At 38.6% G+C, this 23,000-nt stretch overlaps 1 protein-coding gene across 2 annotated transcripts; it reads right to left on the bottom strand.

Moving 5' to 3' along the window:
• Positions 1-8,964: 8,964 nt before the first annotated feature.
• On the bottom strand, positions 8,965-21,889 carry LOC120793411 (carbohydrate sulfotransferase 1-like). 2 transcript variants are annotated; one of them, XM_040133483.1, is made up of 6 exons: positions 21,755-21,889; positions 21,542-21,715; positions 18,708-18,921; positions 18,335-18,561; positions 10,968-11,185; positions 8,965-9,858 (listed from the first exon to the last, which is right to left on the bottom strand). In XM_040133483.1, the coding sequence occupies exons 1-6, from the start codon at positions 21,887-21,889 to the stop codon at positions 9,522-9,524; spliced, it is 1,305 nt and encodes a 434-aa protein (XP_039989417.1). In that variant the 3' UTR covers positions 8,965-9,521. The 2 variants fall into 2 exon arrangements, with proteins under 2 accessions (XP_039989417.1, XP_039989416.1); XM_040133482.1 differs by having other exon boundaries at positions 21,542-21,889.
• Between the last annotated feature and the right edge of the window lie 1,111 nt (positions 21,890-23,000).

The following is a 23,000-nucleotide window of genomic DNA, read 5'->3' as shown; positions in this document are numbered from 1 at the left end:
ATTGCCTTGTAGCCTGTGGAATTGTTATGTTTTTTATAATAGCATTTCTGATGCTCTAAGACAGCTCTCTTGTTTTCACCATTGTTAAAAAGAAACTGGAAACAATAAGCCTTTTTTATGCAGGAAAACAATCAATCATTGGTTAATTCAATTGAAAATTTATTTGTTTCTCATTTTGTTTAAGAAACTAATTTAAATTCATCAAAAGGGTGCCAATTATATAAAACATACATTTTATGTCTCTACGTTTTATTTCACTATATGAAAGCATTTCTTTTCATTAACTGGACATTTTACGAAATATTTTGTTTATACAAAATCAGGTAATTTGCATTTATATCTGAAGCTATTCCAAATTCTGTACTTAAAATTCAGTGGTGCTAATAATTTCAACCAGCAAAAATAAAATGAAAGTAAGCTGAAGTGTTACTTCCAGTGCTTCCAGTGCAATTTAAAATTGAACTTATATTTGTCAGTTGGCCAGAAACAGCACTTCAGTGGGATGCTGATGTTTCTCTGTGTATTCTGGTTGTTTAACACATGAGCCACAACAGCTTGATGAGCTCACATAGTATCACAGCTGTATTTGTGGGTCTTTGTTTTGGAGTCTGTTTCTCTCCTGTTGGTCCAAAAAAATACTCGCTGCAACTTTTATTACACAGAAGGGTTATGAAGAAAGACATAAAACATCTGAAGAATGGTCTGTACCATGAGGATACATGTTTTATAACAGCATACATGTAGGTAACTAATCTGTCCCTTATGATGTGATAGTATGAAGACCAAGCTGTTTGCATTTGTTTCAATTTTGTAATTGCACTGTTGCTGTGAAGCTAAATTTTCATAAGTAAGAAAAAAAATCCATCTACAATTGTTGCATGCCTCATAATGGTGTTTCACGCATACAATAGGCTTTCTTCTTTCTCTCCTTCTTTCATGTTACTTTTAGCCCGAACCCCCCCCCCCCCCTTTTGGCTCTTTGTGATAGTTTTAAACCCGAAGACTCTGTTACTATGAGACTTTTCAGACTAAGCAATTTTATGTATTATAGAATTATTTTTGCAAACAGGGTGAGACTGTATTCTGTAAAATAAAGTGTGTTCTGTCAAGTAAAGTCAAGCTCATTTTATTTTCACTGTAAAGCCCCCTTTCACAAATTACAAATTTTGTATTGGGGAGCTTTTCAGTCTGTGCAGCATTACAACATCCTCTGTCCTTAGACACTCAATTTGGACAAGGAAAAACTCCCCAAAAGAAACCCTTTGACGGGTAAAGAAATGGAAGTGTAACAGAGGACTTTCAGTACAGACAAGACATGTAAGAAATATTGTGTGTACAGAACAGACAGATAGCAAAATTACAACTTGGATAATCAGTATGACAAATCGTAAATAGATTGTGATCATGTATGAGAACTATGATCTAGTAGGATGTCGGGCAACTTTCAGGTTCCACCAGACAGACATAACCTGATCCACACGACCTCCCCTTCACCATCAAGACCTGGAAAGAGGACAGACTACACAAACATTCAAGAGACAAAACTCAAGAACACAATTCACAAAGAAGGGAAACGAAACAGGAAACCCTACACATGGGGCAAGAGGGAGAGAAGGACATGTTTCACACAAGATAGAGAGAGACAAGGAGGATCCTGGACTCCATGAGGATGAGGATTGAAGATCCAAACATCTTAAAAAGAGGCATCAAGACCCAGGGGAGAGAGAGATCACAGGACAGGCAGTCGTTCAACACATAGAGCCTGAATGATAGAGAGGACAGGGAGGAGAAAATAGGGAGAGAAAGGGAGAAACAAACGGAGGGTTACCAAGATTCAGTGGTTTTCAGAAAATTTACTGTAATCTTATCAGCAGGACAGACATTGACTTTAAGTAATAATGTTAATAAATCCATTGAAACTGAGACCGACCCGTCGGAAGGATAATTGTAACAAGTACAGTGGCCTGAAGTAATCAAAGAATAAGCAACTAATTGAAAGTCAAGTCAAGAAATTAGTTTAAGTTTGACTTTAAATTCCTCAACAGAGTCAGTTGCTCTCTGATGTCAGCAAGGAGATTATTCCAAAGGAAGAGGCACAATAAGAAAATGCCCTGCAGCATGCTGACTTCTTTTTAACTCTGGGGACAGACGGGAGCCCTGCGTTCTGAGAGCAGAGAGAGCATTTAGAGTTCATCAGAATTTAAAGTCTGATCTAATGTGGATAGGGAGTTGACGAAAAGAAGCTACAACTAATGTATTATGGTAAAATTTTGTAGTTTTAGTTAAAATTCTAGCTGCAGAATTTTTAACTATTGGTAGACTTTTAGTATAAGCACATGATAGTCCTGAAAACAAAATCTTACTTTAATCAATTCCGGATGAAAGAAGTTGTGGATTAATCTCTCTGCATAGACGGAAAGCCATGGACAGAAAAGTCAGGTTTTTAGCTACAGTATGTTGCATTAGTGACGAAAAGCGGTCTAGGTTATTTCTTTAATGTGTTGATCAAATGAGAGTGTGCCAAGGTCCTTAGTTGTCAAACTTTGAGAAATCACACAGTTCTCAAGAGTTAGTTACTTAATCAAACTGGTGTATATGTCGAGCCAGGCCAATGACCAGCATCTCTCTCTTATCAGAATTTCGAAGGACCAAATTACCTGATATCTGTCTTTCCAAGGCAGATAAGCACATACTAATTTGGGTTTGATCGTCAGCCTTTACAGAAACATACAGCTTAGTGTTATCAGCATAGCAGGGGAAATGAATTCCATTACAGCGTATAATTTGGTGAGAGACGTAACATATCTGTCTCAAAATTTGTAAGAGCAAAGTGGAATTTGTAATTTGAATATGGCACTACCAATTATGCAGAAGTAAATGGAGATGAAGAAATAATTTTGTATCTAATCTCACCTATTTTTCTGCAGAAGAAATCTGCAAACAAATCATGACCTGTAAAGGGCGAGCAGCTAAGAGAAGGCTGCTTTTGAGTAAGTTTGGCTAGAGTATCAAAAAGAAATCTAGGATTGCATTTATTGTTACTCATTAAGTGAGAAAAAAAATACCAGACAGAGAATAGTTTTACTGTAATTCAGTACACACTTGTGCCGTGAGAGGTAGAAAACTTCAGATTTTGATTTACTGTATGCCATTTGCGTTCCAGTGACCTGCAGGCCTGCTTAAGAGCACGTGTTTCTTCTTTTTGTCATCATATATGGCTGTGTCAAAAAATATAACATTCATATTCAGAGAGTCACCTCAAGAAATCCTGAGCTGCGAATGAGGAGAAGTTACCTAAACTCTGACATTTGATCACTCATGATTCACCAAGAGACGGTTACATCCTTGTGGAATGAGGCTGTATCACATCCTGGCAGTGTGCACTGTCTGAGGTCGTCAGAGCCTGCCCATGCATACAAATGTGTGTTAAACCATCCGTTAAGTCATATTTTGTGCTCTTGGCTTCTAGACTTATTTGAGTTGATGGGCCCCCGGATCAGAATTGTGTTCTTTTGGATTATATGTTTGGAGGCAAACTGTGTTATCAGTTTGATAAGTCAAGTGACGCCAAATTTATTTAAAGAGCACATATAAAAACAGCCGGAGCTGACCAAAGTGATTTACAGAGAATCTTTTAGATACAGTTAAATAACTGAAAACAAAACAAAAATAAACAGATAAATAAGTGTAACAGACAAAATTTAAACAATTTTGTCATGACATTAAAAATTTAAGAGGACTCAAAGGCAATTTTATAAAGATGGGTTTTTAGCTGGGATTTTTAAAAAAATATGATAGATGGGGAAGATCTGACAGTGAGTGGAAAGCTGTTCAACAGCTTGAATGACAAGAGAAAAAGCTTGGTCTCCTCTGGATTTTGGACTCAAGATTGTGAGTGCCGTTTGGTCTCAATGGGAAGTACAGCTGTTGTCAGCATAGCAGTGACAAGGGATATTGAATTTCCCGAAGACAGACCCCAACTGGAAGCACATATAACGAAAATAAAATAGGACCTAGGATGGAGCCTTGGGGTACACCACAGGAGACAGTAGCAAAAAAGGGGGTGAAGTTATTGATCAGAAGTGATGCAGGTCTTTGTAGTGGGTACGATTTAAACCACTGTAAAGCCTGACCCTGAATGCCCATGAGGTGTATGGTTAAATATGCAGAGTTAAATTTATGTGTTATCACAGAGGCCCTAGAACGGGGGGGACTCAGAGGATGCCTCGCATTCTGAAAAGGTAGATAACACTTTATGATTAAACCATATGTTGGTGACGTGGCCTAGGAAGATAACGGCCTTATTTAAGAGTCGGTGGTCAAGGCTGAGTTGGAGAGTGGTTTATTGGCTTCACAACCTCTCACAAGCAGATCTGAAGATGTTTGATTTGACGGTGTACTTCTTTGTAATACACCTTTATATGCAATCAAGATGGTGTCAGCGGATTCTCCTTCATACTCTTCACGTCATCATCACCACCTAATAAACTACACCTACTACATGCTTGAGACGATCTAGGAGTATACAAAAGTGGACTGTATCAAAAGCAACAGAAAGGTCCAGTAAAATTAAAATGGCAAGCATTACAGCATCTAAGGACAGCAGTAAAATATTTGATACCCTTAGCAGAGCACACTCAGTGCTGTGGTGCATCCAGAAACCTGACCAGAATTTGTCTAAAACTTTGTGCTTTAAAAAAGGGAGACAACAACTTTTTCCGGGGTTTCAGACAGGAAAGATCATTTACAGATTGGTCATAAGTTATTATGTATAGCTGGATATAAGTTTGGTTTTTTGATTAAATGTTGAATGACATCATGCTTGAATACTGGGCCCAGCTGTGTCAATTACTTTCTTAAGAAGGCAAGGTGGAATTATATCTAGTGGGCAAGTAGTAGCTTCATCTGCGAAGAAAGTGAAATTGGTTTCAGGAGTTACATCAGAACATTTTATGTCAGTAGGATTTAGTACTCTATGTACTCTGTTGAGTAAAATTTTGGGAATATGCCTTATTTGGCCAAGCAGTTTTTGAGATGTTCATTTGACATTTGCAGTCGGTCTTTTTCCACTTTTGTTCAGCTCTTCTACACTCTTGCCTTAGGGGATGAATGATAAGGTTAATTCAAAGCTGATGTTTACCTTGAATAGATCTAAAGACTCCAGAGAATTTTTGCAAGTGACATTAAATGCATTGAACAGGGATGGGGAGGCCTTATTATAGAGTTTGATCAAGGGTCTGATGATAGACATCGTGATCCAACAAAATTTGGGTGGGGATCATCTCTTGTGGAAAAATGTGTTAATTCCATGCCATTGTCCACTATGTCTCTGACAGGTCTTGATGGATGGTGCTCTTTATCTCTCTGACAAGACGGGAATTCTGAATGGTGCCGATTGTGTCACTCAAAAGTTGGGCATGAAGCGTATCAGTGACAGAAATTGCTGGGCTCTTCTCCTCATACGTGATGGTTGTTCCCACCAGCATTGACTTGAGGGCTTGCACAAGCTCTTCGACATTTGAGATGTCTGTCTCAGTCAGGGTGCAGTCAGTGACACTCCTTCTCAACTTTAAAAAACATTAATTTAATGTATATCTTTGCAAATAATAAAGCCTTAAATATGAATTCATGGTTTTTAATTAAAGTGCTATGCTGCTGTTCTTGCATCAAAGCTTAAGTAAGTTGATTTTAGTAATGACTAGGTTGTGCATTATGTAAAATAAAGGTAATTTACATTTTACGTAATTCACACCTAGTTATTACTAAAAAAAAATTAAAAAATTACCCATTTCTGAGCTCCACAAAGTTCCAAGAAGAGCTGTGGTACTGCCCTCTGAGGTACACAGTTTACAGCTCAGTTTATTTTGTATCCAGTTCTGGCACAAAAATCTCCTTTTCCTTTGACACTTGGAATAAGCTCTGTGGAAGTTTGATGATCAAAAAATCCTCAAAATGGACATGTTTCACCTGTAATAGTCCTGCATTGTACCACATGTCCTTAAGCACCTATGAAAGCATAGTACTAATGAAACTATCATCACACATCAAAGGAGATGCCCAGATGGGAGTAGTGTTCCCCTTTTGGGCTTGTCTTTCTCTGTGATGAAATGAGCCAAACAAGCTCAAAACCGTGCATCTGAACCAGGAAATAAAGGTAATACAATTTAAGCGAAAAAAACACAAAACAATAACAAGCCAACCAACAAGCAACTTACAACAGCTGATGATATTTCTAAGATTTGATAGCAAGACAAAGAGCCTACATAATTAAGATGTTGAGATGCAAATTTATGATTTAAAGTTTTCTGTGCCTCCAAAAAAAATGTCCCGACACATTTATTGCGTCTCAGGACTCATCCTGAGGACGGTCGCATTTCTCCACATGATTTTACCATTGAATTTGAAATCTGTAAGTAATAGCTTTCTATTCTGGTGTTTGGAAAAACAGAGAAATAAGAATCACTGTTAGATTCTGACTAACGATCCGGATTTACAATCCAGATGATCAAATCAGAAACTGCAGATGAAGGACAGGACATTTCTGTTGCTGTGTGATGACTAAAGGTGTTTAATCCATTGCACAGAAAAGATTTGACGTTCTGCAAGCTGTCGTAAAACTCACTCATTAAACACAGAATCAATAGTGATATTTCCGTGGAACATCATATATCATATGATGCACATATCAATCTGCAATAGATGAAAAGAAAAACATGAACAGAAATCGGAAAAATACATAAATAAAAGGTGTTTTGGGATTTTAGAAAGGTCTGTCCAAACTCTGCCAACACTGCATTTTCGATAAGAGGTGATCCGAGCAGGTTTTGATATAAATGCAATTTACAACATGCCAAGACGAGCAACAAATCCAACCAATCAGAATTAACACAGCCTCAATAACGCCTCTCCTCCCGCTTTGGTCAAAACACGTTTGTTTGGAGCCATGTGTGTGCGATGTGTTGATATTACGATTACATACAGCAGCAACACACATGGCTGAAAGTGAACGTGAAGTTGTTTATCACCAAATGAATCTTTTGTTGATTTATTTATTGATAAATCAACAAAAGACCGAGTTTTTTAAAGACAGGTGAGTGAAAGAACATCCTCTAGTTTGTTACGTGTAAAAAAATACCTGTCCATGGACCAAAATGGAAACAAACTTTGGTGCGGATGCACAAGCTGCGCACACCTGTTGCGTTCACTGTTGGCTGTCACGTACAAGAAGCTGCAGATGTGCAGTCACCGTGTGCATCCAGTGCGTTTTTGAGTTAACGCTGACTACTTAAAGGAAAACATCAGCTCTCTATTAGTGACTGTTAGTTAGAAATCGTTTTTTACAAGTTGGGAAAAGTAGAGGCTCAACGGTGCAGACAGTCACAGTCAGGTGGGGATGTATGAAGAAAAGTCAGAGAGCAGACATGCTGAAGTTAGTTTGATAATCACCAGCTGGACACAGTCTGCAGTGAGAGGAAGTCAGTTTAGAGCTTGGTGTTGATCAGCAGGACTCAGCTGACTGCTGTCAGTACAGTAGGACTATCATTGACTGATCAGAGGGTTGCAGAGCAAAGAGTCTATACATCATCCATGCCTCCCAAAATCAGACCTCACCAGCTGAAATGATATTGTTACAGTTCGATTGTAATAATTTTAATATATAGTTCTGTACACATCTCACATTATAACAAGATAATTTCATGTTATAATGAACCATTTTTCTCAGCTTTCACAAGAGACGTCTCTCGTTGAAACAACATATCACTATATCTTGTTACATCACAATACTTTCTTGTTATTACATAAAATACACATATCTTGTTAAAATCAGAAACTTTTCTTGTTATACCATTTTCAGTTGGCTTGTCGTTATAAAAAACAAACATATCCAAACTTTGATATGTTGTTATAACAAGAAAAGCATCCAGCCAGTGCCTAAAGAGAACACATTACATCAGCTAGAAAAACTGACAATGACTAGCTTAAATGGTTTGATTTGGTTAAGTTTTATTTCCTGCTTTGGGTGAGAGTAGGCAGAAGTATCAAAATGTCTTGACTTAAAGGCTGTGCAAGACTGTGAACAAAGGCATGAAATGCAGCATGGTGATAATAAGGACATTACGTACCCTTGACATTTCAATTCCCCACATGTTTAGTTTCACGTTAATCTGGACAAAAACATATTAATATCCACCATCACTCTGTATTTATCAAGTAAAACATGCTGTTATTGAAAAATATAAGCAGTTGCTGAAATCTAGTGATTTCTAGTGATTGAATAGAAAAAATCCTTAAAGTCCTTCAATTTAATATTATTAGTAATATTTTGGTCTAGCCCAGTCCTGAATTTATGTACATATAGTTGACTGGTGTTCTCCACTGAGGGTTATATTCTGTGGACGAGACTGATTTGTGATCAGGGAAACCCAAACACATTGAATTAGACACTGAAAAAAAGAATTAAAAAAAATAATATTGTATGGCTGCACAACAAATCTTTACATCTTAAATAAATTCAAGGCCATTTAAACAATGAAATAATCAATATTCAAATGCAGAAACAGCATTTTGGTCTGTGGTGACCACTGGGAAGAGGGAAAGGTGTGCCAGTTCACTGAGTCCTAAAAATACTAAAACTAAATCTTGTTTTAATGAATTTGAATTGGGGAGTAATGAGGAAGTTTCTTGATATACCAAAATAAAGTGATATTTTGTTACAACGAAAAATGTTGCTTGTTATAACAATCATTTCGCATGAATTAATAATGAGAAAAATGTCTTTACATGATAATATCTTGTTATATTATGAAAACAATCTTGTTTTGAGCATTTTTTCTTTTTTATAATGACAAACTGAGAAAATATTATTTTGTCATTGTAGCACAAACACACATCATAAACACATGTCATACTTGTATGTCAAAAACTTCACATGGTGAAACATTTCGCTACAATAATTGATCAAAGTAGAAAGTACACTGATGAGCCAAAACATTATGACCAGCCCTGCCATTCGTAGATGCTCCAGGACTTTACACCTGCCGATTTCTCCCACATCCAACATGTTAACTACAAGAACCGATTGTTTACTTACCCTCTAGTTCTGTATATCCCAGACCTTGACATCTGCCATTGTTATGAAATAATCAATGCAATTCGCTTCATCTGTGAGTGGTCATAATGTTTTGGCTCATCAGTAAGTCTACATACAGTAGTTTAAACAGGATTAACTGTGTCAAATGGTACTTAAGTGGAAAAAGGGCTGGAACTGAGGTAGTTGATTGCTCAGGGGGTAAATAAATGAATAAATAAATACAAGTTTGCCTGACCTCCCCATGTCCCCAGTTAGCATTGATATCATTGGAAAGGACACAACTCCTCCTCCACCATAGACACGGTGAGGATATCCAGATCAACCAAACAGCTTTGAATACATAATCTCTGCTCCATAAACTACAGCACTGTCCTGTCTTGTTGCTTTATTAAACCCAAACTGGATGTATGTACAGTATGTCATCAGTTGTTTAAAAAAAAGGGAGGAACCTCCTGTCCTCCACCAAAGAGTGTGAGAGGTTCCTCAGTTCTCTTGGGTGGAAGACTGTCTTGTATCCAAGGAGCTCCAGAAGTGGTTGGCAGGCAGTCTGGGTGTAAACCACCATGTCCAAAGATAGCTTTACCCTCCAGTTCTCTGCATTAGCAGCAGAGTCCCGAACTGTGGTGAACTTTTGCCGGGATGACAGATCACTGCTGCCCCGGGTGTTGTTGATGATCCAGTCCTCCACACTGTGGTCCAGAACTAGACCAAGGAAACTGTAGAGCTCTCTTGTCTTCTGGAGAGGAAACCTGGCCAAGTCTTCATACCTGATCAAAGATGAGGAGGAGAGAAAGGATCATTCAGGAAGAAAGGACAAAAAACACAAACTAAGTTGCTTGTCAGTAGCTATGACCATTACCTCATCTAGGGTTTGGGCAACTAAAACTGTTGAAGGCAGCCAACAGATTGTGGTCACGGTTAAAAAAAAAAAAAAAAAAAAAAAAACAATGTTGGCTGTCCCCAGTGTTTCATGATGGTGAAACAAAGGCACCCTGCATTCACTTTTGCTACCTACAGAGGCAGTAATTATTCTCATGACCACAAGAAGTTGCATGTCAAGAAAATGTAAATATAGATCCTTTTAAGTGCCATTTTGAGTAAAAAGAATCAACTTTATAACAATCTCAAAAAAGTGAATAGTACAGACAGAATGCCAAATTACATTCCCAAGTCCCAATGTTCATTCCCATTTCAAGTTGTGAATGAGCTTCCTGAAGTGTTAGGCATTTTGTATTGTTATTAAAGTTTAACTAAGTCTGGAATTCTCCACATTTTTGGAACTTTGAACTATCATAATGCAGCTACTACCATTTTTGGATATATCTGTGGACTCTGAATGGGTGTTTCCCATGGCAACGGAATGACACTGAGAGCCAGAGTAGCTAGGAGACTGTCAACTTCCGTAGTACACCGCTGATTGGAGAACGTCACACTAGCCTATGATAATTAATACAAGGCCTTTTTCCACATAGTGCTATCCAATAATCATCAGCATTTAAGCTGTCTTGTCTCTTTACAGCATTTAGTATTCCAGAGGAACCATTACATAGTGGAGAGCTTAGCCACATTAGCTGATATTTCCAGTACACTGTACTTTTTGTGCATGTTATTTCAAAACCTTTTGAGTATAATGCTAACTGGGAGATGGCAACCTACAGTTTATCCTCTTTGGAAAAAATTAGGCTATAAACACTAACCACTTATTTGTTGACCCCACCTTCACCCTACTTTGTTGTTTGAGTCATCCTGCTGACTGAAGGACAAACAGCCCTGCTGGTGAAAATGAATGGATCAGAGTGGTTCATCATAACTGAGCACTAATGCATACACTGTATACAGGCTGTATGTCCACAAATATTATCCCTGTCCTTCTCACCTGAGCAGCATGTACCTTCCTCTAAGCCAGGCAGGTCTGGCCAGGCCCGTGGACACGGACCTGAGAAAGTCCTCACACACTGTGTTAATCTGTCCCAGGTCCAGGTTGTGGGGTTGACGTCCAGTCGCTCTCCACAGACGCCACAGCCGGTATGTCTCCCGAAATGTCTCAATACGAGATGCCAGGATGCCACGTGGATCTCGAACAAGCTGGACCACCTGATGATGATGAATGATGATGAAACATATTCACCAGGAACACACTGTGGTTACACTGTCAGCAACAGAACAGATGTGTTTAAAGGTTTCTGAGTGAGCCTCCACTAGCAACAGTACTTTACTATTAATGACAGCAGTGACAGAGGAAATAGTGATAGTGATAGCAGCAGTAATGCCTGTAGTAGTACTACAGTAGTGGAAGTGATAGGAAGATTTGAATTAAAGGATAATTCCAGTTTCTTACAGCTGGGGTCTTTGAGAAAACAATCTTACCATAAGGTCCATTTAGTCGCTAGCTTTTGATCATCAAACTGAGCAGGCGGAGTTTGCCCTGTTGTCATGGAATTGATTAGATTTTAGGAATGCTATTCAACTCATTTCAGAAATAAAGCACTAAAATGGATCTTATATTTACCATTGTCAGCTGCACAGGTCCAAGACATCAGATTATGGCACGATAAAAAAGCAACAGTCGATAGTAAGATGGTATAGTAGGCTAAAGTGTAGGCTGTTGCCACATTTACTTTTGAATATTTTAGTTGTTTTTTGTTTTTATATGCACTATTGTATATTTGCGATGTGTTAAAGCTTTGTGCACCAAGCTAGACAACAACATTGCTCATGTGTAAGCAGAAGCCATCAGTGCTTGTAGTCCCATCTAGGTAAATAGTCACCAGCTGCCACTGCATTATTGTCCACAAAATATCTAGATTTATCAAGGAAACTCTAAGATGCCTGCTGTTGCATTACCTCTGTTCTCCCATTGGCAATAAGGCATATTCATGCTTTATGCTGTATGTATATGAAAAAGATTTGCACAAATAATTTCCAATGTGTGAGTGCATAAAGAAGATTTGCACAAAGGTTTGCAGTTAAACATCGGTTTGTGGGTGAAAACAGTTCATACAGAACTCGCTTGTATGTATGAATCCCAAGTTTAAGTAAAAACCAAATCTACAGGCACAAGTACTTTTCTCCCACATTTGACACTTCCTCCTTAAGAGCCAATGTAGATGCTCAGATTAACATTTTATTTGACTATCCATCAGGAATATAATTTCACTATCCAATCACAGAGCCAGGGGGCCAAACTCTCTCTGATGTGAGTCTGTGGATGCAAACAAACTTCACCTGCTGCGTTACCGTTACCACACTATATCTTTGGTATCAGATCAAAACTTGCTACAGCAATCTTACACGTAATAGAGCTTGGGAATGGCCATCAATGCTTCAATCATAATGTTTTAAGCCTTTATTCACTTTAAACATTAGGTGTTAGGTGTCTAACCAAAACACAATGTTTATGAGTTTTATGACTAAAAAACATTGAAACATAAATCACAATGGCTCACTGAAATTTACTCCACAGTGAACAGTCCATTAGCCTCAATCAGCTATTATCAACGATAATAGTGCTAGGGTTTCAAATAAGAACTATCTCTTTAAATGAAGGCTTATTTGTGTACTTGTAGCATCTGGAGAGACTTGCAAAAACCTGATGAAGTTTTGGACAGGTTGGGAGGTGCCCGCCAGATTTCGAGTCAAACCCTTTGTATCAAATCATAGCTGTGTTCACAAATTTGATTAAATAGTCCAACAGCACGGTGGCTAAGGTTACCTGTACATGCAAAAGTAATCTGAGGAAGCTTTTATTTTCCATTTTACTCAAATGTGGTGACTTTCTTTGGTTTTTTTGGTGTTTAAGACACCTTTTCAGGTGAATTGTCAGAGAACTACCACATTTTTCAGTAACAGTCAAAGATTACGAAAAAAAGTGTGTCTTGATTTTTGTATCAAGCCAAAAATTACTTGGAGCCAACGTGTCAAAAAGACTGTGAGAATTCTAAAGCCTCATTTCTGGGGAGATGAATAATAATTTCTTTCCACATTATTAAAAGTAACCTAAAATTTCTCAGTCAAAACGGGAGATGGTAGATGCCGGTTGCATCTTTTTGTACATTCTTGCAGTTGTATCGTTTTTATTTGTGGGCAGGACACCACGGGTCAAAAAGAATATTCTGCTAATTTGTTTGTAGAAAACTGGGAAACTCAAGGTATTGAATGCACATGTAAATGAATTTAACCAGAATAACCGAAATATGGCAAGTACCTGTGTTATTATTTATATTTAATCTTTTACTGTTAATTTTTTTTATCTGTGCATGTAAAAATAGTATAGTATATGCTTGACATTTGGGAAATATGGCAACAAATTGTACCATGAGTGGTACTACAGAACATTTTCTCTTTCCATGCATTGTGTAAGAAACAATTTATATTATCTGCTGGTATTCCGGCATCTGCCAGCTCAGATTGTGGCCATGTGAATCTGAAGGTGACAGACAAAAGTGCCTTCATATCTTCGTCAGAGAGAGGCGACTCATACTTGGGGACCAGAACTCCACTGTCTTAACTGTCAGGGGTCATCACTGCGACCTCCCAGTCAACTTCTGGGTCTGCAAGGCCCTAGTGATGAGGGGAAAAAAGAGGGTTTGTTTAGTATGCAAGTTTTTGTGAGAGGCAATGGTATAATGAAAGCCAATCATAAAAAATTCAAGGCAACAGAAAAGTTCATCTCTACATCACCTAAAGGTATTCCTCTTCCTCAAGTGGATTTATGATGTCTCATTTGCCAAAGCATGGCAAATTTGTGGTTGTGCTGTCTGCAGAGGATGATCAATCCAGCGAGCTTCAAATGTTTTGAGGGATGTTTGGAGACATGGTAGAAAGACGTAGTGAACATGGAGGAGGTGCACTGTGAGATGTCGAGGGGACCATCTTCTTCAAGTATGTGAAGCACATAATAGATGCAAGTAACAGCTATCAAACATCAATATGCCCGTTATAACATCTAGCAAACGCCAGGGCATTTTGTTCAATGAACTGCTAATGTAGCATACACTCTCCATGTATTTCTTGCTAACATTACATGATGCAAACAGGGGGAATCAGGTGGACCTATTATTGCTAATCTCTGCAAAATATCAACTAAATAGCAAAATTTTAGAATTCAACACCACGTTCATTGTTTAGCAACATAGTGCTGACCTCAACGATCTAGCAATTTCTTCGAACCATCATAGGGAAGAATGTTCTCTTCATAGCTGGCTAAACTACTATATATTAACATGATTAGCTAAAAACAAGCAGGCAGCCACTCACCTCCTAACGTTAGATTCAGGAGCTCAACCTTATTTTCCACTTCCTGTAGACCCGTATTTCAGTGTTTTGTTCCCCTGAGTTATTCCAGTTAATGTTAGTATATTTATCAGGAGTTTATCTGATTTGATTAATTAATGATCTCATTTGAATGTCTAGGCCACAGGCGACGTACCCCTTGGAAGACTGCAGAAAAAAACAGCTCGAAAAGGCTTAGGGGCCATATATCAACTTTAATCTTTGCTGCTCAGACAGGCTGCCCTGCCTCCCTTCCCATTCTCAGACTCTTTCTCTCTTCAATCTTCCATTCTCCCTCTCTAAGTTCAGGCTCTCCAGGCCTTGTATTCATTGTGGAACTTTCCAGTCAATCTTAATCTATCCACCAGAGTTTCCCACTTCTGCCATTACCTGACCCACCTCCCCACACACCCGTTGCTCATTTCGTTATCCAGCAATACCCTGGGCCCTGTCTAGAACAGGTAAACCTCCCCTTATTCCAAATTGGGAGTGTTTCTTTTTATTGTGAGAAGCGCATTATTTATCATTTATTTATCTTAATAAGCTGATACAGGTGTTATATATAATGTATATATCTGCTTACCTTATTTAATTCAAAATATTGATTTTAAAGGCTAATGTGTATTCTGTGCTTTATATACAGCACATGCATGTCAGGCTCAGCTAGCCAGGCCAATGCAGTCACACTTATTGCATAATACTGTCTATCACATCAGAGAGAGTGCAACAAAAGCTACTGGCACAACACTACAACTGTTCTGTGAGCCTTTTTCTAATATATTACATGTCCACATGTCTGTATATGTGTTTGGAGTATCTCTGAGGGACTGCAGTTGCTGTCCCTACATGTTCAATCAATACCAATTTAGAACTGCATTGATTGGTCATCTAACCTTGCATCATCCAGTCCACCATGTTATCAGCTGGTGAAGAGCTATCAATTCAACCTCCTGAGTCAGCAGTACAACATTGACCAGTCAATACAATAAACAATCACATAGATATAATTAGTCAATCACCATATCTTGGTTTCATTATTGAATGTGTCTGCTGTTCCAAAACACTAAACAAGTCTGTATTCATTGGTGGAAGTCCAGCTGTGATGAGCTTCAAATTGAGATGCAGAAGAGGCTAAAAAGTGAGATTATTATCAATAATTCAGTATTACAGTTTTTCATACTGCTTAAAAGCAATCCTTAAATAACATTATACATTTCAAAAAACTCTAAGAAACTCCCTTTAACTCTCAAAACTGACCTCACAAAGGTCAACTCAGTGTGTCTCCTCACAAGGGACTTCATAGTGAATATGAAGTTCGTACATCTGCATATTTTCACATATTGAGAAACATGAGAAACAAGAATGAGAATGAGCAGAAAACTCTTATTTGTTATTATAACTTGTCATTATAACAGTTGGCTGCCGTGCATCTGAATCAGAGCTGTTTTTAAGCCTTTTGAACAATTCCAAGTCAAGTCTGAAGAATTTGAGATGTTACTTACAAGTCAAAAAACACATCTTTCCAGTCTGATAATTCTTAGTATGATAATTACAATAGCAGAATGGCCACAATAACATCAAGTATTTCTTTTGTAATGGAATGAGAACATCCAGTTACAAGTAATGAATCAAAGCATCTGTATGTGTCAAACAGTTACATGAAAACACTCAAACCAACCAACTGTCTTTCTGTCTGTTTGGGACATTGGAAGATTGTATCATCTCTGTACATTACTGCTCCTTGGTCTGATCTGAACACATCTCTGTTTGGTCACATTGAAATCACAATCAGTGCTGATCCAGAATGTAACAAACCTTTGAGCAAAAGCTATAATAATTAGGCAGCGTAGTGTATGAGGGATAAGATTTGAAAATGCTGAATTTGTGAAGAATTAAGCATTACTAGAAGCCAAGCTTAACAAAACAATTCTGGTCTTAGTCAACTTTTGTTGACTAAACTTACTTTTAAGTTTGTCTGAGTGCAGTTAAATTGACTCATTGCTCCATGTTTCACATTTTCACTAATGGAGCAATTGAATAAACTCTTCTGTACTGGAGCAGTTAACTTAAAGCCTCTGTAACTGATATTTTACATTAACAGTGTATCAAATGACAATGTGAAAACAATGTGACACTGTGAAAGGGGTTCACTTGTAGTTATGAACCTAAAGAGAATTATGAACTGCATCTGCAGCTCCTTCTGGCTTAATGGAGCTTTATAGCAGGTTTCAGTTCATTGTTTAGATGGCCAGTTCACTCTCACAGCACTCATAGCATCGTTTAAAGTTTCAGCGTGCAGCTGTTCTCTGGAAAAAAAAAAGCTCTAATAGGCCACTGCACACTACCTGCTAAGCACCAAATGGCAGACAGACAAAGTTAGAGACCAGCTGGGGAACATAGTGGAGCATTTAGCAGCTAAAGAGCCAGATCTTTCCGTCAGGAGCTGGTGGAGACCAAAACCAGAGCTAAAGAAGAGTGAGCACTGGACTTACGTTTGTCAGGTGGCCAACGTTTGCACGGCTATGCTCAGGGCCCCTGTGTTCCGGTTTTGTTTGACGAGGAATGCGATCATGGCATGTTTTTTGTGCTATGACACTGGGAAACCCCTTATCTCCAATATATATTGCAGGATTCTGCAATCATCCGACATTCTAGCGCATACACACATGCCTTGCATAAAATGGAAATTTGGCTTGATCAGTAATGTTTCTGAAAAAAAAAAAAAGCTCTTGACAGTGAACAGGGTAGTGCAAGATGTATACTGACACATCGAAGCTTTTTTCAATATAGCAGGGACGCACTTGCAAACACTTCCTCTGCTGCAAATAATGCAGTAAAACCTACAAAATGTCGTTCATTGTTTAAATGGAGGTTCTAACACTTCTGATGCTTCTAATAATTCTAAAACGTCAACAAAATGTGTTGATTATCACGCTGAAATGAAACGTAATTTTTAATTGAAATGACAAGTTTAATATCATGCCTTACTCAGGATTTAACCCCAGCTCCCGCACATGTCTGCGCGCAACCATATACACAACAAATAGAACCAGCTGGTTAACCCAGTGCAGATTAGGCTTTAAGAAATGTACTCCATATACCATGCTTTGCCTATGGAATGTGAAATGTGCACAGGTATCACGTAATTGCGATTTCCTCCAGAAAACTATAAATCTTAGAGGCTGAAATTTTTTCAGTTAGAATTGTAACAACCTGTCGACCACAAGGATATATAATTTTCCACATATGATGAAAAACAGGGCATACCTGTCAATTCAGATCTAAAAAACTGTAACTCCTGCGGATTATACATTTTCATATAGAGGGAGAAGAGGCTTTTTGGCAACATTTTAAGGTATTATATGTGCTTGCAGAGTAGAAACTGCAGGATTGCGAGCGAGTGGCACTGATGAAGTCTGAAAACTGCTGTAAAAATGCTCACTTTTGACTTAATTTGCTAAAAAGTCACACTCACAACACAGACACAGAACTATGAAAGTTCCAAATCTTGCAGGCAAACAGTGAACAGGGTCTGTAGCTGAACGTATGCCAGAGCAGTAGACTTTTGAAAACTGAGTAGAGTAAGTTTCAGCAGAGTCAGATAATTCCTTCCTCAGATTTACATTATAAAATTATGCTCTTTTAAAAAAATACAATTGCAGTCACATTCTATAAACACTAAGAATAATAGCAGGAATCTCCTCAGTGGCTACACAATTTGATGTTTATATGATGTTTATAGCACAATCCGCATGGGACTAGTTAGATGCCAAACATTCTGTTATGATGCCGACCCAGCACTCAATTAATTATGTCGAGTTGCAAACCCTCATTTTCATGACTCGGGTCTTACTCAAGTTCAAGTTGCAAATCTCATGTCTACTGTGATCTGAATGGACAAAAACTGTAATACTGAAATAAATTTGGATTAAAAAACAATAATAATAATAATAGTTGAAATTATTTCTCTACCTTCAGATTGAGTCTTGGGTCCTCAATCAGTGCTCTAAGGTCGCTGATTTGGGGAATCCGGACTGTCTTGATGGCTGTGTGGTGCTTTGCTCTGCAGGCATCAGCAGCCAGTGACACATTGAGCGGCCCACATCTCCTCACACACTCCCCCTCATCAGCCAGCACCAGGCTCTGCTCCTCCGGGCCTAGAGGAGACTCACATACAGGAGGGGAGCACAGAGACCGGCCTATAGACAGGACACATACAATATAACAAACTGTAACACAACTACAGTGCACTGCAAAAACATATAATATAATATACTGTAGTGTCAATATCATTATGTGAATGAAAGCAGGACAAGTGCACAAAGTGCTGGCACGTATCCCTTACTAGCTCCTCGTCTGAACAGCTTGTCAGTGGAGTGGTTCGCAGGATGGGGTCGTATGTAACTCTCAAGACTACTAAGGTGACAGTGATACAGAGACCTCAGCAGGTCTCTGGCTGCTCCCAGCATTACCCTCCTCTCAGCCAGGTTCCGACTCTGCGCCATCCGAGGAAGCAGCGCCAACTGGACGTGGTACAGAGGCTCAAACAGATAGAAGACCTGGGATATGAAAAAATATCAAAGACAATAAATGACAGTTACACTGCACTTCCACACATACATGCTTACGTTTGCACAGAAATGAACGGTCATGGTTTACGGGTGTTCTTCAGAGGCATTTGGCCAGGCTGTTTTTTTCTATATTTGACTAGAAATAACCCATAACATCCTTCTCTGCATTACTGGGTTACAATACCTCTCAATCTCTCTTAAATAATGTAGCAGCTCATGTAGCAGCAATGTCTTGGAACATTTGGATGTTTATGTGCAACATTTACTCTTAATTCTAAGAACAAAGAGCAAAAACACATTATTCTGAGAATTTTTACTCACACTGAAACCGAACCTTTACTCTGAGCGGCTTTATGAATTCCAACCCTAGTGGCCTGCCATATGCCTTACCAGGCAGTGTCTGTTTACTACAAAGACTTCACTGATTGACTGCTCCGCAGATTTTTGCTCTTCTCACCAGTTTTTCTTAAGAAACTCTAACATTCTCCTCTCTTACAGCCAAGCTGGATTACCAACTAGGCAAAGCTGGCGAATGCAATGGGTCCCCAGACCCTTGGGGCATACAAGCTTTTATTTTCATTGAGTGATTTCTGGTCATATGTATCCCTAGCAGTCCAAGTACCATACTAGCCGGAACCTTCTTGGAATCCTTCGGTTGATTATTGGCAGACAGTTTAAAAAACTCACCCACTACCCAGACAACAAAAACTACATCAACTGACCTCATGGTAGCTCTATAATAACAGCTTTCATATTTTTGCCAATAACTTCTGAACCACATAACCTAGGAAAAAACATTCTTTTTCTCCTGGATTTTGTGGATAATTTCAAATCCTTTTGGAACTGGAAAAGGACCCATTCTGACAATGTGATTTCCCACCATTTTGAATTATGTCCAAAACCTTTCACAGCTTTCAAATTTCATTAAATTTTCAGCAAATTTCACACATGAAAACTCTGGACTAAAATGCACAAAAGTTGCTACATTTTATTTTGATATTCCATTCCATTTTGCAGTTTTGGATTTTTTTTTTTTAAATTTTGTTGTTAAGGTTAACATAAACACCCCATATTCAAAATTGGTTTGGCGCAGATTCTCAGGTTCAAGCTCTGAGCCTCACTGCACAGTCTTGGCACCTTCTACCTCTATGGGATGCCAAAAGCTCAAAAAGTTTTACATCTCATATTTGACTTCTAATTTTTTTTGTAAAATTAAGATGACATGATCTGAGGTCATATCTTAGTTAGCAGGTGAAGTTTGATTTTCATTGACCAAGGCGGCCAGGATTTATAAGCTAGTAATCAAAATTTTAGCAACACTGCACTCAAAACTTCAAAAGATTGAAAAACTCACCAGAACACCCTAGAGACTTAAATCATTTTGCATCATATCCTGCATTTCGTGAAGAAACTTTGCTGCACTGCAATCAATGGTCAATTAAGTATTTAAGTTTGTTACTGTATCTTTCAAACTTTGTACAATTAATTATCTCCAAAAACTTTCATAGCTTTTGAAGGACTACTTCAAACGCTACCAAAATTGATTCACAGTTTGTTTAGATTCTGGAGATGAAATGTATTTTATCATTTATTGTAGGGTTTTATCTTTAAATTTGAGATATTGGTGAATATTTGAGCTTTCCACTGCATTAATTCTATAGACCTCTATGTATCTATAATTCAGCCTGTGAAAAAAAAAGACGACAAGTTAAGGAGAAGCCCTGGAAGTCTGAAAGTAAAGTCCCTGAATAAGAACCAGAAGGTCCCTGGACCGAATCCAGCCAGGGACCGTAGTCACCCCCCATGTCTCTCTCCTTTGACTTGTTGCTGTTTCTATACTGTCGACTTAGGAGTAAAGGTATAAAATGCCACCAAAGTAGTTCACCCTTTTCCAAACTCTCTATGACATACTTATCACCAGCACAATAGTTCATAATGATTAAGTGTTACATGTAATTAGAAGTGTCAGTGTCCACTGTTATAATGGATATGAACCATTGGTGTGTGCATCCAACTGTTCCTCTCCACAGTGTGTGAATGCTGTTCACACACATTTTAACGTTTTTGCTTTAAAAGTTGTTTAATGCATGTGAGTCAAAACAATATGCTTGGACCTGCTTGTCGCTATTGCATCATTATCTGTCTTGTAATTTGGTTCTAATTTACTCGTGAATATTCTTCAATCATTTTTATTTTACCCAATTACCTCCCAACAGGGGTTCCAGAGGTTTAGCCTGGGGGTTAATCCGATCATGTTTGTCAGTGGCCACTGTAACGCAGGATCTTGGCTCTGACATGCACCTAAACGGACCTTTCTCGATAATGTCCAGTGAGCTGCTTTTTATCACAATTTAGGCACATTTTAGGCACATCTCAAAGATGATCAAAATGACCAGGATATATTAGTTTGGAAAGCAGAAGCAATGGCTCTAAAATTTTTACTTAACCCTGAATTCATTAGCGACCAACAGAAAAAGCATGTTCAAGTTCATCATTTTTGAAATAACAAACAGTATTTCCGATGTTTTTTACTGTATGATTGTATTTTTTTGATTGTTGATTTAATTTGATATGAAACAGGTCATATGTATCCATATTACATTCTAACCTCTGGATGCTGGTTGAACAGCTGTCCGACAAAGGAGGATCCGCTCCGTGTGGTGGCAAGAATGAGGATGTGGGTTCTCTTGGTGGCATTATAGGAGGGGAGGGAGAAGGGGGGAGGGGACTGGGTGTGGGAGAGGATCTCATCACAGTCTCGGTCCGAGCCCTCGAGTGTCTCCTGTCCCAGTCGTGTCAGATCTTTGAGGCTGCAGTTGACAGAGTGGCCCGTGGGTGCTAGGCCGACAGAGCACAGCAGGCTTAAGGGCTTGGTGGAGAAGGTGCGGATGGCTGTGTACTGGATGGCTATGGAGGCTAATGCTAGCAGCACCATGGATTTCCACGAGCACTGCATGATGGCTAAACAGATGGATCAGGAAGCCACAGCACTGTCTGCCAGACAATGGGACAGAGACAGTAAGACATGAGGACAGGAAACAAACAGATATCAAGACTGCTGTCTATTTGTCTTTACTGTTTTAGGTTCAGTCCTACTGCTCTCATCGACCTTGTTACTAGCACAACTGTGAGCTGTTTTCAGTGAAAAAGCACTGGTGAACATAGTGAACATAGTGGAGCATATCTGAAGAGTTAGATATTTTTCTCAAGGGTTGGTAAAAGACCAAATGAAAAGTAATGATTCAGGGGAACAGAAGCGGAGGCTAGCTGGCTATGGGTTATTTGGGTCTTACCTCAAGTCAGCAAAAACGGCTAGCTCAGACCAAACGGATAGCAACCCCCCCCCCCACAGGCTCGATCTCAGTCCAAAAATAGTTTCGAGAGCAATCGCACCCACACAACGATGCTATTCATGAGCCTTATTACTCCTCTGAGCTAATTGATATGCCCTGCCCACTACCAGCCAGCCAAATGGAAGGAAAAAATGGATAATGAGAGCCTAATTATATGAGCCTACTACCCAACAGACTGACATTCCTCAGGTGGACATAAACACAACTCCAAATGAATGCTAAAGTTGCTGTGTGTGTAAACATGCAGCTGTTAAAGTTGTTGAAAGATTTGTCCACATTAAACGATAAAATGTCAATGTTTTCAGCTTGTTTGAGCTGGCCCTAAATGGCCAAAATAATAAATAATGCACCTTTAATTCAAAATTAAAGGTGCAATTAATGTGTGTTTATTTAGAGATTAAAATTTCTTTTTACTGATAAGAATTGTGCCAATAATATATAATTATTATCAAAATTAGCCCCCACAAACCAGTCACTAAAATTATCATGTTATGTCTCAAGCTTTCAGTTAATGTAGAGTATTACTTGTAGACAGCTCAAGTTATTGACTTTATGTGTTTTACTTCTTCAGTCTTCTTGATGTTGATTTCCATTGTTTTTTGTTTTACTCTTAGAAAACAAAAAAAAGACAATCTGAGCTGCAGTGACTAAAGGCATATTCACATTATCACGAAAAAACAGCTTTTGCGTGCGCTTCCTCCATTACTGGGGACA

Source organism: Xiphias gladius, chromosome 8, assembly GCF_016859285.1.
Source record: "Xiphias gladius isolate SHS-SW01 ecotype Sanya breed wild chromosome 8, ASM1685928v1, whole genome shotgun sequence".
Lineage (NCBI taxonomy): Eukaryota > Metazoa > Chordata > Actinopteri > Istiophoriformes > Xiphiidae > Xiphias > Xiphias gladius.
This window is presented reverse-complemented; position numbering and strand designations above follow the sequence as displayed.